General features: G+C 35.5%; 1 protein-coding gene across 1 annotated transcript; it reads right to left on the reverse strand.

The window, feature by feature from the left end:
* Positions 1-584: 584 nt before the first annotated feature.
* Positions 585-13,286, reverse strand: vsig8a (V-set and immunoglobulin domain containing 8a). The gene is made up of 8 exons (XM_067399401.1): positions 13,192-13,286; positions 12,969-13,060; positions 11,439-11,608; positions 11,094-11,298; positions 9,401-9,553; positions 1,197-1,319; positions 977-1,115; positions 585-848 (listed from the first exon to the last, which is right to left on the reverse strand). The coding sequence occupies exons 1-8, from the start codon at positions 13,284-13,286 to the stop codon at positions 683-685; spliced, it is 1,143 nt and encodes a 380-aa protein (XP_067255502.1). The 3' UTR covers positions 585-682.
* Positions 13,287-13,763: the final 477 nt, after the last annotated feature.

Raw genomic sequence — 13,763 nt, forward strand, 5'->3', positions numbered from 1 at the left:
ATTACATTGAATGTTACACAATTACAAGACATAACATTTTGATTCCATATTGTATCTTGCAACATGATCAAATCAACTTAGAAAAGAAATGGGGGTCTATAGAGAACCCTAGGCTCTTGACTCAATTTTAATGAACAGTTTATGCCAAAAAGGTTCTATATAAGGATAAATGTCTTAAATGATTGACATACTTTCATGTTTAACATGTTATTTATTTTTTCCTTGTGATAAAGTATGTTTTTAATTCAAATAATTATAATAAAATGAATTAATTAAAACTAATTTGAACTATTTGATATATGTTCAATGTGTGAAGCATCAGACAGAATCCTTTAAGGTTCTATGTAGAACTTCTTCTAAGAGTCAAATAAAAGCTTACCTCTTTTATTAAAGGTACACTATGTAACTATATTGTAAAAAAAATATATAAATAAAATATTACCCTTATTCACTATGTTAAGCCTATTATAAGTGTTTATATTTTAGACCAAACGGCATTGTAAAGCATTATATATTGTGAAGGGCCATAGTCACCTGCACAGTCATGCAGAGCGAAGCACAACCTAAATGGCGTTCTTCCACAAAATGCATGCATTTTTGTTTTTAACCACTAGAGGGCAAATAGTTATATAGTGAACCTTTAACTGCAGACCAATGACCGTCTTCAGTATAATATGACTTCTCATACAGCATAGCCAAATCTGCTGTCATACTTTGCGGTGCTGTAGCTGGTGTTAGGGGAGGGTGGATGCTCAATTTGGTTTTGGCCCACCTGGCTGTAGGCCACACCTGAACGGAAGCTGGAGATTCGGCTGGTAGGACGGCTCTCAGGTGCAAGAGCATCCTCTCTTTAAAGACAAAAAGAAAACAAAAGCTGTTTATCAAAGACATCAGAGCCAGAATGTCTTGTTATCATCATCAAACTTTGAATTAAATGGAAGGAATTCAAGGAGAAAAATGGAGTGGTTGATATCACCTAATCTCATTGGAGAACTCTTTCTCCTGTCGGTTCCAGTTACATCTGAAGACGAGAAGCCAGATAATGAGCAGGACGATCATGATGAGCAGTAAACATCCAACAATGGTGCCTGTGATGACCCCCGCTCTGTTAGGAGCTGTGAAAGATTACGAACATTCATTTTGAAGATTATGAAAAATCAGTTAGCATCAAATCACTGGTCTGATGCTTCACTTACGCTTCACAGCTTGAAGGTTAAGCTGACAGCTCTTTTTCCCAACAGCATTGGAAACTTCGCAGGAATAGACACCGGAGTGGCTTAAAGAGTGATTACTGATTAGAAGTTCTCCTGTGTGGGAGTCTAATGGATAGAGTAAAAAAACATGCATAAAATCTCATTCATTAAAATAAATCTGTGAGGTTCTTTTCCTCCTGTGTAGAATGTTAATATAAATACAAATACATTTTCAGGTACCAAATCCTCCAAAAAATTTAGATATAATTGACAAGACGTCCCTTTGTAGCCATTTGGGGATGTCTCAATTGGAAAATTATGTAAAAGTTTTTTTTCTGTTGACAAAACAGAAAAAAAATAAACTGACACAGACTAAATCCAGAAGAACTGTGGCAACATCTCCAAGATGCTCTCTCTCTCTCTCTCTCTCTCTCTCTCTCTCTCTCTCTCTCTCTCTCTCTCTCTATATATATATATATATATATATATATATATATATATATATGAAGAGTTTCGTTGCAAAACGAGATAAATCCGTTTTTAACATTTTTGTCAAAACATGTTTATTATTATGTTATCATGTTATTATTTTGTTTTATGGTGCTACTTAGCTGTATTTTTTAAGTTATGAAGGTTTAAATCAAAACAAACCAACTGCAGTTGAATTGATATTAATTGGAATGCACAACCAAAAAACAAGATTTTTGAAAAATTAAAAAAATGGATTTATCTCATTTTGCAATGAAACTATATATATATATATATATATATATATATATATGTATGCACTGTGTATCCGGAAAGTATTCACAGTGCTTAACCATCTTTAAAATTAAAAATTATTTTCCTCAAAATTCTTCAAACAATACCCCATAATGACAGCGTGAAAGAAGTTTGTATGAAATCTTTGCAAATTCATTACAAATAAAAAGTGAAAAGTCATGATGTTCAAAATTGAGCTCAGGTGCAACCTGTTTCCACTGATCATCCTTGAGATGTTTCTACAACTTGAGTGGAGTCCACCTATGGTAAATTCAGTTGATTGGACATTTGATTTGGAAAGGCACACACTTGTCTATATACATTCCCACAGTTAAAAGTGCATGTCAGAGCACAAACCAAGCCATGAAGTCCAAGAAATTTATCTGTAGACCTCTGAGACAGGATTGTATCGAGGCACAGATCTGGGGAAGGAAAAAATTCTGCAGCATTGAATGAGCACATCATCCGTAAATGGAAGAAGTTTGGAATCACCAAGACTTCCTAGATAGGGCCGTCCAGTCAAACTTAGTGATCAGAGGAGAAGGCCTTAGTCAGGGAGGTGACCAAGAACCTGATAGTCACTCTGTCAGAAGGTCACAACCTTCCAGAAGAACAGCCATCTTTGCTGCACTCCACCAATCAGGCCTGTATGGTACAGTGGCCAGATGGAAGCCATTCCTCAGTAAAAGGCACATGATAGCCCGTCTGGAGGACTCTCAGACCATGAGAAACAAAATTCTCTGGTCTTTGAAAAAAAAATTGAACACTTTGGCCTGAATAGCAAGCATCATGTCTGGAGGAAACCAGGCACCGCTCCTCACCTGGCCAATACCATCCCTACAGTGAAGCATGGTGGTGGCAGCATCAGTGGCAGAAACTGGGAGACTAGTAAGGATCTAGGAAAAGATGAATGCAGCAATGTACAGAGACATCCTTGATGAAAACCTGCTCCAGAGCACTCTGGACCTCAGACTGAGGAGAAGGTTTATCTTCCAACAGGACAACGATTCTAAGCACACAGTCAAGATAACAAATGAGTGGCTATGGGACAACTCTGTGAATGTCCTTGAGTGGCCCAACCAGAGCCCAGACTAGAACCCCATTGAACATCTCTGGAGAGATCTGAAAATGGCTGTGCACCAACGCTCCCCATACAACCTGATGGAGCTTGAGAGGTCCTGTAAAGAAGAATGGGAGAAACTGCCCAAAAATAGGTGTACCAAGCTTGTACACTCTTAAAAATAAAGGTTCTTAAATGGTTCTTTGGCAGGGCGTATGGTTCCATGAAGAACCTTTACTATCCAAAGAACCTTTCCATTGCACAAAAGGTTCTTTGTAGCACAGAAAGGTTCTTTAGACTATAAAATGGTTCTTCACACTCAGTCTCATGTTGTGTGTAATATATATATATATATATATATACACACACACACACACACACACACACACACACACACACACACACACAATGAAAAGAACCTAAACATACAACCTGGATAAAAATGCTAATTTTAGAAGAAAATTTCAGATGGCACTTAGAGGCTTTTGCATCTGAACTCTTCACAATATTATTATTATTATTATTATTATTATTATTATTATTATTATTATTATTTTCATGAAAGTGAGATCAAGTGAGCTAAATTGTCCTGTCTGGTCCAGAACTAATTCAGATTAATTTTTAACTCAAATTAATATAAATAATGCAATATCAATGATTCATTTTGAGTTCTAGCCTATAAATAGGGTTGTGGTGTTTATCAATTAAAAAACAGTAGATCAATCCTTTTATATATTTTAATGTATTGCATGACTCAAGGCTCACTGAAAATCTTTAAAAAATATAATTATGTGACTTCGAAGGCGTTGCTGATTAATTTATTATTTAACTAAAAGCAAAGTTTAGTATAAAAATTCTGCAGTAATGTTTTAAAATTTGTTTTAAACCCTTTATAAAGGGTTTGCCTTGCCTATATGAATGGTTCGTAGAACTACTAAATGAGTTTCAAATTCGCGATTGAATAATAATGCAATGTAATGTAATATAATTTAATGACATTTTAAATGGTTTATTCAGTGTTTTAATTCAAGATGCTTATTTAAGTGCTGCGTGACGTGTTTATAACGGGCGTGCGCTGCTGCGCGCTGAGTTGCCATGGAAACAGGCCAGCAACACCAACTGACAAGTTTAAGAACTCCGTCTTTCACTGTTGGTTTCACTGCTTTCAGGTGAGTTTAACCCCTAAAATCACACAAAAAATACACACAACTGTTGTTGACACTTTCTTACATGTAATTGACACGCTTCTGTTGAATATTTACTTCATATGAATGGTTCCGGAGTCTTCGAAAAAGTCCGTTAGCATCTTAACCGTTTTCCGAAGAGGTAACGTAGGCTAAACTCTTGTTTATGAAAGTTTGGGCTTTTAACCACATCTTTATGTGTAGGTGAGCGGTTTTGATAGCTTTGTAAATGGTTTGCCGGCAGTTTGTCAATGGTTTATTTTAAGTTGGCTAATTATTTATTTATTTAGCTTAAAATATAGGCTGTAATGTAGCCTACTGTTAATCGGTGACGTCACTTAATACACGCAGCGTGAAAATTTGCTGCAAACTATTGCTGACAGATGAGAAAGCTCATTAAATAACTTTATATAAATAATTAAAAAAAAAAAATCTCACAACATATTTGCTTATGACCATGCATCTGTGATATTACAGTTTAGGAAGGCTTTGGCATCCAAACAAGAGTGACTACTATGACTACTATGATACTATGAGCAATATTAAATAAGTAAATTTAAAAACATAAATAGTGATATTTTAAGAAATATATATATATATATATATATATATATATATATATATATATATATATATATATATAATATATAAACTTTTTTCTTTTCTGCTCTGTTTTCTTTTAATAAACCTGGCACTGCATGCTAAATATTATATGACAATGTTATGTTTCTAGATTCTTCCATGCTGATGGCCGTACAGCAGAATTGGAGCAGACCGCAATCATACACTAATGTTCAGAAGTTTGAGGTTAGTGCAATTTATTTATTTATTTATTTTTTAAAAAAGAAGTCTCACCACTGCTGCATTTATTTGATTAAAAATACAGTAAGAAAATAGATATTGTAAAATATTATCACAATTTTAAAAATACCCGTTTTCTATGTGAATATATAGTAAAGTGTAATTTATTCCTGTGATCAAAGCTGAATTTTCAGCATCATTACTCCAGTCTTCAGTGTCACATGATCCTTCAGAAATCATTCTAATATACTGATTTGGTCTTCAAGAAACATTTATGATTATTATCAATGTTGAAAACAGTTGTGCTGATCCAGATTTTTATGGAAAAGTGATACTATTCAAACATTTGAATATTAAGATTTTTAATTAAAATAATTAAATTCTTTTTTTAATCTTATTAATCAAGGGTGCATTAAATTTATCAAAAGTAACAGTGAAGACATTTACGTTGGAAAAGATTTATATTTTCTAAATTTTTAAATAAATTTAGTAAGTGCTGTTCATTGAACTTTCAAAGAAAGGGTATCACCATTTCCACAAAAATGTTAACAAGCAAAAACTGTTTAACTGTTTAATAATAAATGTTTCTTAAGCAGCAAATCAGCATATCAGAATGATTTCTGAAGGATCATGTGACACTGAAGGCTGCAGTAATGATGCTGAAAATTCAGCTTAAATTACATTATATATGTATAATATATTAAAATAGACAACAGTTCTTTTGTGTTGTATCACTGTTTTGTATTCTTGATGAAATAAATGCAGACTTAGTAAGCAAAATATTTTTTTTTCCTCAAGGTACTACATAACATTGCTACCTAGTGCTTATATTGCTTAAATACCATTAATTAGATGGATATGTGGTCCAAGACGCTATGATAGGCTTCCGCCCCATGACCCTACAGATAATTGTCACACAACAGGAGGTGGCAGACAAGTAAGTTGAAACACAGATTATATTTATAACAGTGGCACGGAACTGGATGAGAATGCAGACTAGTGAGTATAACAATTCAGAGATGGATAGATGACTTAGCTGTCTAGTAATGATAATCTTTGCAGGAATGACGGTGATGACCAGGAACTAGGATGAAGCAGACGACAGATGACAAGAATTCACAAAGGCAGGTTGGTACACAGGTTAGTATCGTGAAGGAGTCTGTTTGTGTACATAGTACAGGAAGAGGAGGTATCTTATCGCCACCAGATTGTGTGAAGGGAGACAACAAAGGTTCAGAGTCAGGTTTGAGGAGTGGCACATGGAATGATGGTGAAATGCGGTAGTATGGTGGAAGATTGAGCCTGTAGGTGACCTCATTTATCTGCCTCTGCACAGTGAACAGACCTATGTAACAGGGACTCAGCTTACGGCAGGGCAGGCAGAGACAGTTGTCCCATGTCGAGAGCCACACCTTCTGACCTGGTTGGTAGCAAGGGCTCTGTGTTCTTCAGGTGTCAGCCTGCCACTTGTGTCTCTGCACTGCCTGTTGGAGATGCACGTGAGCTAAGTCCCACACCCTCTCGCTCTGCTGGAACCAGTGGTTGACAGTTGGAACCTCCAAGGGCTCACCGGACCAGGGGAATAAGGGAGGCTGGTATCCAAGGATGCACTGGAATGGGGTGAGCCGGTGGTGGATTGCCTGAGGGAGTTCTGGCTGTACTCCGCCCAGGGGAGGAATTGGCTCCAGCTATCCTGCTTCTGGTGGCAGTAGGACCTCAGGTACCTCCGATCTTCTGGATCTTCCGCTCAGTCTGCCCGTTAGTTTGCGGGTGGTAACCGGAGGAGAGGCTCACAGAAACTCCCAGGAGTTTGAAGAATGCTTGCTATACCCGTGAGATGAATTGGGGACCGCGATCTGATACAATGTCCTCTGGTAGGCCGAAGTGGAAGAACACATATTGGAAGAGGGTTTCTGCAGCTTCAAATGCAGTAAGTAGACCTTTCAGAGAGATGAGTTTACAAGCCTTGGAGAAGCGATCAACGATGAAGAACACAGGTATTGTTATCAGATGGTGGAAGGTCGGTCATGAAGTCAATCCCCAGGTGTGACCATGGAGCAAGAGGGTATGTTGACTACCTGGGTGTCCAGAGCCCGGGGGTTGCGTGAGCCGAGTCCATGAGGGACAGATGATAGGCTGGTGGTAAGTAGAGTAGCCCCTCAGGACCTTCCGGCAGAGCAGGATTCATGTAGCTTGGGCGATTTCTTCATTGATGGACCATTGAATGGGACTAACGATCATGGCACGGAACTGGACGGGAATGCACACTGGTGAGTATAACAGTTCAGAGATGTATAGATGACTTAGCTGACTGGTAATGATAATGTCTCTTTGCATGAGTGACGGTTAAGACCAGGAACTGGGAAGAAGACGACAGAAGACAAAGGACAGGAATCCACAATGGCAAGTAAGTACACAGGTGAGTGTCATGAAGGAGTCTATAGGTGTACGTAAAGACGAGACCAGACAAAGGAGTGCAGGTTGTGAGGGTATTTATGGTGTGCATTGATGAGGAGGTGCAGGTGCGGTGAATCAGAATTCCGGGGAGAGTGAACAAGTGGGCGGAGCATGCTGATCTGGTGACGATGGGTTGATTGTGGTCTGAGATGGCTGTGACTCCGTGACAAAAAGTGGTTTGGAGAGTGAATGGATGGATGAATTTGCAAGATTGCACTTTGACTTGCATTGATTTTGTTTCTCTTCTTACTGCTGTTCAGTTTTTTCTTGTTTTGTCATGTCGCATCATTATACTTGTGCTAAAACTATGAAAATTCAGAAACTAATTAAATTTTCTTTTTCTTTCTTTTTTTTGTTACAGGATCCTACCCAGCCCCAACCATTCATCAGAACCACCAGTGGTGGTTTCCACAGGATAGTAGTGGATGAGGGGGATACTGACATTAACACGTTGTATTCACTGTATTACACACTATAGTGTATATATATTTTTTAAATTCACTGTGACCATTGAGTACTCAGACTTGACATTGACGATCATCCATTAAAAAGATGTTTGCAGTGATCGAGTCTCAGACAGTGTCAAGTCTTAATACTCCAGTACTTGTGCACACCCCTATTAAATGCACACACACCGTATCAAGGTGTGATATATACTGCAATGATGTATAATGTAAATGCAATAAATATTTTAATCATATACTGTTTTTTTTGTCAAGTGTTGTTACTTTTGGATTTTCTTCTATTATATGAACTATTAAAGAAAATGTATAGTATGATAAATGTGAGGATATTGATCTGGAAGAAATGGGGCCATAAAGAACCTTTTCATCAGTGGTTCTTTGTAGAACCTTTAAAAAGAGTTCTTTGTAGTACCAGAAAAGGTTCTTTATGGCACCAAGAAAAAAATGGTTCTTTAAAGAACCTTTCACAAAATGGTTCTTCAGGGAACCAAAAAAGATTCTTCTATGGCATCGCTGTGAAACCCCCTTTTAGGTTCTTCCTGGCACCTTTTTTTTAAGAGTGTAGCATCATACTCAAAAAGACTTGAGGCTTTCTTCATGTAATCACATGAGTCGGTGAGATCAGATCTCTGTGTGGAGCATACCATTGTTGTCAGACTCCTGTTGTCAGACTCCTTGTGCATAGTAAAATCTCATTGGATTATTACAATTATTGGCAAAAGGAATGTTTGGAAATGTAAACTGATATTTCCTACTGACACACTACAGCAAAAAAATAAATAACTGGTGCAAAACCAGTGTTTTTTTTTTTTTTTTTTTTTTTGTGAAAATACCAATGTGCCTAAGTGTATGTATATATATACTGTTTAAACATCTTAGTTTGTGAATCATACTTGTTGAATTTTGATGACAACTAAATTCTTTCATACATTTCTTTGATGCTTTCTATTTCTATTTATTTTTTTTAAAGATCTGATTTGCTTTTATTACCAATTTATTGTATTTTAAACACATTAACAGTACTTGTAATTAATTTCTTATATAAGCCTCATCACTTCACTCTTGCATTTTAAAAATAAAGGTTCCAAAAGGTTTTTTTTTCACAGCAATGCCACACCTAAAGAACATTTTTCCACAATATAAAGAACCTTTTTGTGGAATTGAAAGGTTCCATGGAAGTTAAAGATTCTTTACATGGAACCATTAATGCTCAATAAGAACCTTTATTTTTAAGAGTGTTTTGGGCATAAAAAAAGTTATATAATCCATATGGTAAATTTTATAGGCTCCACATTCATCTGCAAAAGCCATAATTTATATAACAAAATTAAATTTTAATTTTAAATTTAATTTAACAATCAAAGTGATGGTTTGCATACTGTTTTGGGGAGTCAAAACTGTTTAAAGTCTGTGGTTTAGAATCACTGATGGAGAAGTAGAATGTCATTACAATACATTACCACCAGAGGTAGCACTAACTCTGAATGACGTCTGGAGGAATGGGACCTCCGATCTCTCTCCTCCATGAATACAGCAGAGGTGTGGAGCCTTGATCCGATCTGCAACGGAGAGATGCTGCCTCGCCCACAGCTTCACCACCATCAACCCAACACTTCGGCACGGACGGGCTCACTACCACACAGAGAGTCAAAACACTGTTAGCCTATTCACCTATACAAATTCAATACTGTTTGAATAATTGTGTTTTGCAATTCTGTAGGGAGCCAAAAGCACTGCTGAGAAATGGTGCATGTCTATTTTCCTCAAGGACTCTTCTCTTCAAAATAAACCTTTCAAAATCAAGGAGAAATCCAATTTTGAACAAAAAGCCTAATAATAATATTTATTTATGTATTTTATTTTATTATTTTTTTAAAATCTGCTTTTACATAAAAACATTTTCATAGAGGTTGCCTGAACACTTATCCCCACTTCTACTGGTAAAAGCAAACAATACCTCCGCCACCAAACTCACACCATTGGTTGAGGCATTTGTTGCTGTGCCAGAATGCTGAATTGTTGGTAACTTTGTAACAACGGAACTTGAACCATATTTGGTTTTGGGAAATGCACCACTGGTCGAGATTTCTTAAACATATGAAATATACGGAGCCCCGCACATGACATGCAGGGAAAAAAATAGTAGGCTAAATCGTGCAGATGCTTTACTAAGTCGCTCCCTCGATTTATAAATAGTGCGCACAATTTAGCAAATCGAGGAAACAAATTAGTAACGCGTATGCACTATTCTAAAAATTTATAAATCTAAGTTGTGCACACAATTTAGTAAATTGAGGGAACAAATTAGTAAATCGTCTAAGTAAGTAGTAAGTAAGTTTTTTTTTTTTTTTGTATGTTTTTTTAAAGTTTGCATATGTGATTTTTGTTGAGTATTATATTTGATAGACCTATATCAGGCTTTTATGGCTCACACATTAGGCTATGAAATGAGAATATTGAGTTCATAGCTACTCAAGGAGGAAAAAACACCTGTATTTTATTTAGAGGCCCAAATTGAGCAATATGCAATTTGGTTCATATGCTGATGTTTATGGCCATAAAAATCCATGAAGTCTTTATAACAGCAGACTACTTAGATAAATTGCATATAAATATCAGTTTTCACTCTATACCTCCCAATAATATGTGTTATAAGATTATATTTAAATGCTTAGTTTTATGATCAAATCTCTGTAGTTTTTATTGATGGGGGTCAAAATATAATGCAGTGCAGTATAATGATGAATGAAAGATGTACAAATAAATGTTCCTTGGATGCCTGATGAATCATATTTGATACAATTTAATATGATTTTAATAGGGATTATGGATAATGGATAAAGTTGCATTAAATTGTATCCATTATTCATAATACATTGATTTTTTTCCTCGTAATCTTTAATCAAAATTAAACTGACACAACATTACTGACACGAGGACGGGGCAAGTTGTCACTCGCATGAGATCGACTAATAGCAATCCACAACCATCCAAGCAATTCCACATGGACAAAATCAAGTGCTGCCCTACATTTTGTCTTTGCATAAGAAGCTGTTTCACTCAGATTTATGTCATAATATTGAAGAAAATATGGCAGCAACTTCTGTTTCATGCATTCTTTAAAGATCCTTCAAAGAAACGCTCTGTGTAGTATTCAAATATAAAACATTACCCATCACAATCAGCAATATTTTCCGACTGTCCACCCCAGGTGTCTTTTTAACTTTGCACTGATACGTTCCAGCATGGCTGACCATCAGTGAGGTGATAGATAGAGATGCATCTCCCTGGGATGGGTCTACAGCTTTGAAGTCCACACCTTCCATCAAAGCAGGGTCACCATGGGTATATCTCCTTCCACCTGTATATGATATGATCTAATAGACAACAATGCAAATATCAATTATAGTTGATAGTTGTTTTTCAACACATACATAAATCATCAGTAAGAGTACTATCATCAAAGTACTAATTTTTCATTTCACTGACATAAGCTGTGACAGATCGCCTTACGCACCATTTGATCTTTTTTTGTGGTGTCTGGACTGACAACTGACCACTCAATGTCAAGCTCGCCAATGTCTGCTGAACTTGACGTGTAGGTGCAGTCTAGTGTAACAGGTTCCCCTTGAGCCATCTGCATAGTCTGTGGTCCACTGGAGGTCACTTTCATCGCTCCTGTCACATCTGCAAAAGTTTGGCAAAAGATTGATGTGCATCCATTTGCAAAATTCTCTTAAGAGTTGTTTAGTCTTGACGTCAGTGACTACGCCAACCTAGAAGGCTAATTGATATTGATTTCTCTACATTTTGAATGGGATTTTACAACAGTATTTCTATTTAAGAAAGTAAAACAAGGCTGTGGTTAACATTACTTAAAACTTTCATGTTTTGTTATATAATACTATGAAAACCCATTTCTGCTAAATAAGAAAAAAAAAAAAAAAACATGTTTTGGTAAATCATAAATGTGAGATAAAAAGTCATAAATATGACATAAAAGGTCAACATTTTGAGACACTAAGTCATAATTATGAGATAAATATTGAAAGTTGAGATAAAGTCAATCATGACCAGTCATAATTCTGAGATATAAGGTCATTATTAAGACATAAAAGTTGGAATTATGAGATAAAAAGTCATAATTATGACATAATAAGCCAAAATTATGAAATACTAAGTCATAATTATGAGATAAAAATTGAAAGATGAGATAAAAGTCAACATTATGACATAAAAATCATAATAATGACAATATCAGAATTTTAACTTGGAATCTCAGCTTTTTATCATTTAATTATTATTGACTATAGTTTTGTTTTTCTTATGTGACAGAAATGGGCAAATATTATATACAGCCACACCACACACATAACTATCTATATAACGACTACATGGAAACCTTACAGTTTTGTAGTAGTTTTAGTTATTATTAAGCAACTTGTTATAAACATTGCACACAATACTTCCAAACTTCATATTTTGACTCTGTGTAATGTTTGTAGAACATGACTTTATTTTACACATAATTTGGAAACTACTATTCTAATTTCAGGGGAAATTCATGGACTGAAAAGAAAACTCTTATTTAATGTCTTCAGACTGCAAATATGCCATTTTGGCCAACAAACTATAAGACATTTTTCTTTTAACTATGATATATTGAAGCTTCAAACCAAGCTGAACATGAAATAAGGAGCATAACTAGTCTTTTTAATTATTCTGTTCTTTCTAGGTCATTCAGCTTTTTTCTCTGTAATTCAAAGTCTAAGGATGATTATTTTCAATTAGACTGTAATTCCAAAATTCCTGGTTTCATACTGAAGTTCCATCCTGGTGCTCCCTCATGAATGATTCATATGGGCTCATATAATGAAACTCTCCAAATGACTAATATCTGGATTTCGTCCAGATGCTTGTGAATAAATCCCATCATACATGAAGGAAAACTTTCAGGCCTAATTGAGGAACTTTAGCACGGTTCTGAACAGAATGTCAAAGTACCTAGTCTTGTGCTGGAATTCAAGTTCCTTGTGAAGAAACTTACTTGTTTTGAGAAACACGGCGAGCACAGTCAATATCATAAATGAGGACAACGGGGACAAACTTGTTCGTCTAACACAAGGCCATTTTAGACATCTGTGAGAGATGAAAGTAAAAAGAGAGAGAAAGCTAGAAGAGAGGAGCACGACTGAAAGAAACTATGAGGGAGATAATGAGCATGTCTTGCTGGGTACCATATTTTGAACTTGCAATGTAACTCACAGTACCTTGTGTTGCAGCAGAGATTTTGTACATTCATGTTTGAACACCCTTTTTTGTGCCACTTCCTCCCTTTCAGCTGACTGAAGTTTTTAAGAAACATGCTAAGCCTAGAAAGAAAAAGAGACTGCAAAAGTCATTTTTACACCAGTAATTCATTCTGTCTTAGTTTAATATTTTGGTCATACAATAATGTCCCATTAATTAACATTAGTTTATGCATTAACTAACATTAACTAAAAATAAGCAAGATATTTGTTATTTATTTATTTTTGTTAATGTTAATGAGATAAAAATAATTATTTTCATTGTTAGTTCATGTAAACTAATCCAATTAACTAATGTTAACAAATGGAACCTTATTATAAAGTGTTACTATTTTATTACATTTTTAAGCATAAAAATATTTGAAGACTTCAGATGCAAAAGCCTATAAGTGCCATCTGAAATTTTCTTCTAAAATTAGCATTTTTATCAAGCTTGTATGTTTAGGTTCAATAATTCACTTAAATGACAATGACAATGACCTATTAAATGACATTATTGAACCTAAACATACGAGATTGATAAAAATGCTCAT

Source organism: Chanodichthys erythropterus, chromosome 10, assembly GCF_024489055.1.
Source record: "Chanodichthys erythropterus isolate Z2021 chromosome 10, ASM2448905v1, whole genome shotgun sequence".
NCBI classification, from domain to species: Eukaryota; Metazoa; Chordata; class Actinopteri; order Cypriniformes; family Xenocyprididae; genus Chanodichthys; species Chanodichthys erythropterus.

Excerpts from the sequence above, each read along its gene's own strand:
- vsig8a (XM_067399401.1), bottom strand. The coding sequence starts at position 13,286 with ATGTTTCTTAAAAACTTCAGTCAGCTGAAAGGGAGGAAGTGGCACAAA. Across the intron at positions 11,609-12,968 it reads CGCCGTGTTTCTCAAAACAA|ATGTGACAGGAGCGATGAAA; the intron begins GTAAGTTTCTTC and ends AAACTTTTGCAG. Across the intron at positions 9,554-11,093 it reads AATATTGCTGATTGTGATGG|TGAGCCCGTCCGTGCCGAAG; the intron begins GTAATGTTTTAT and ends TCTGTGTGGTAG.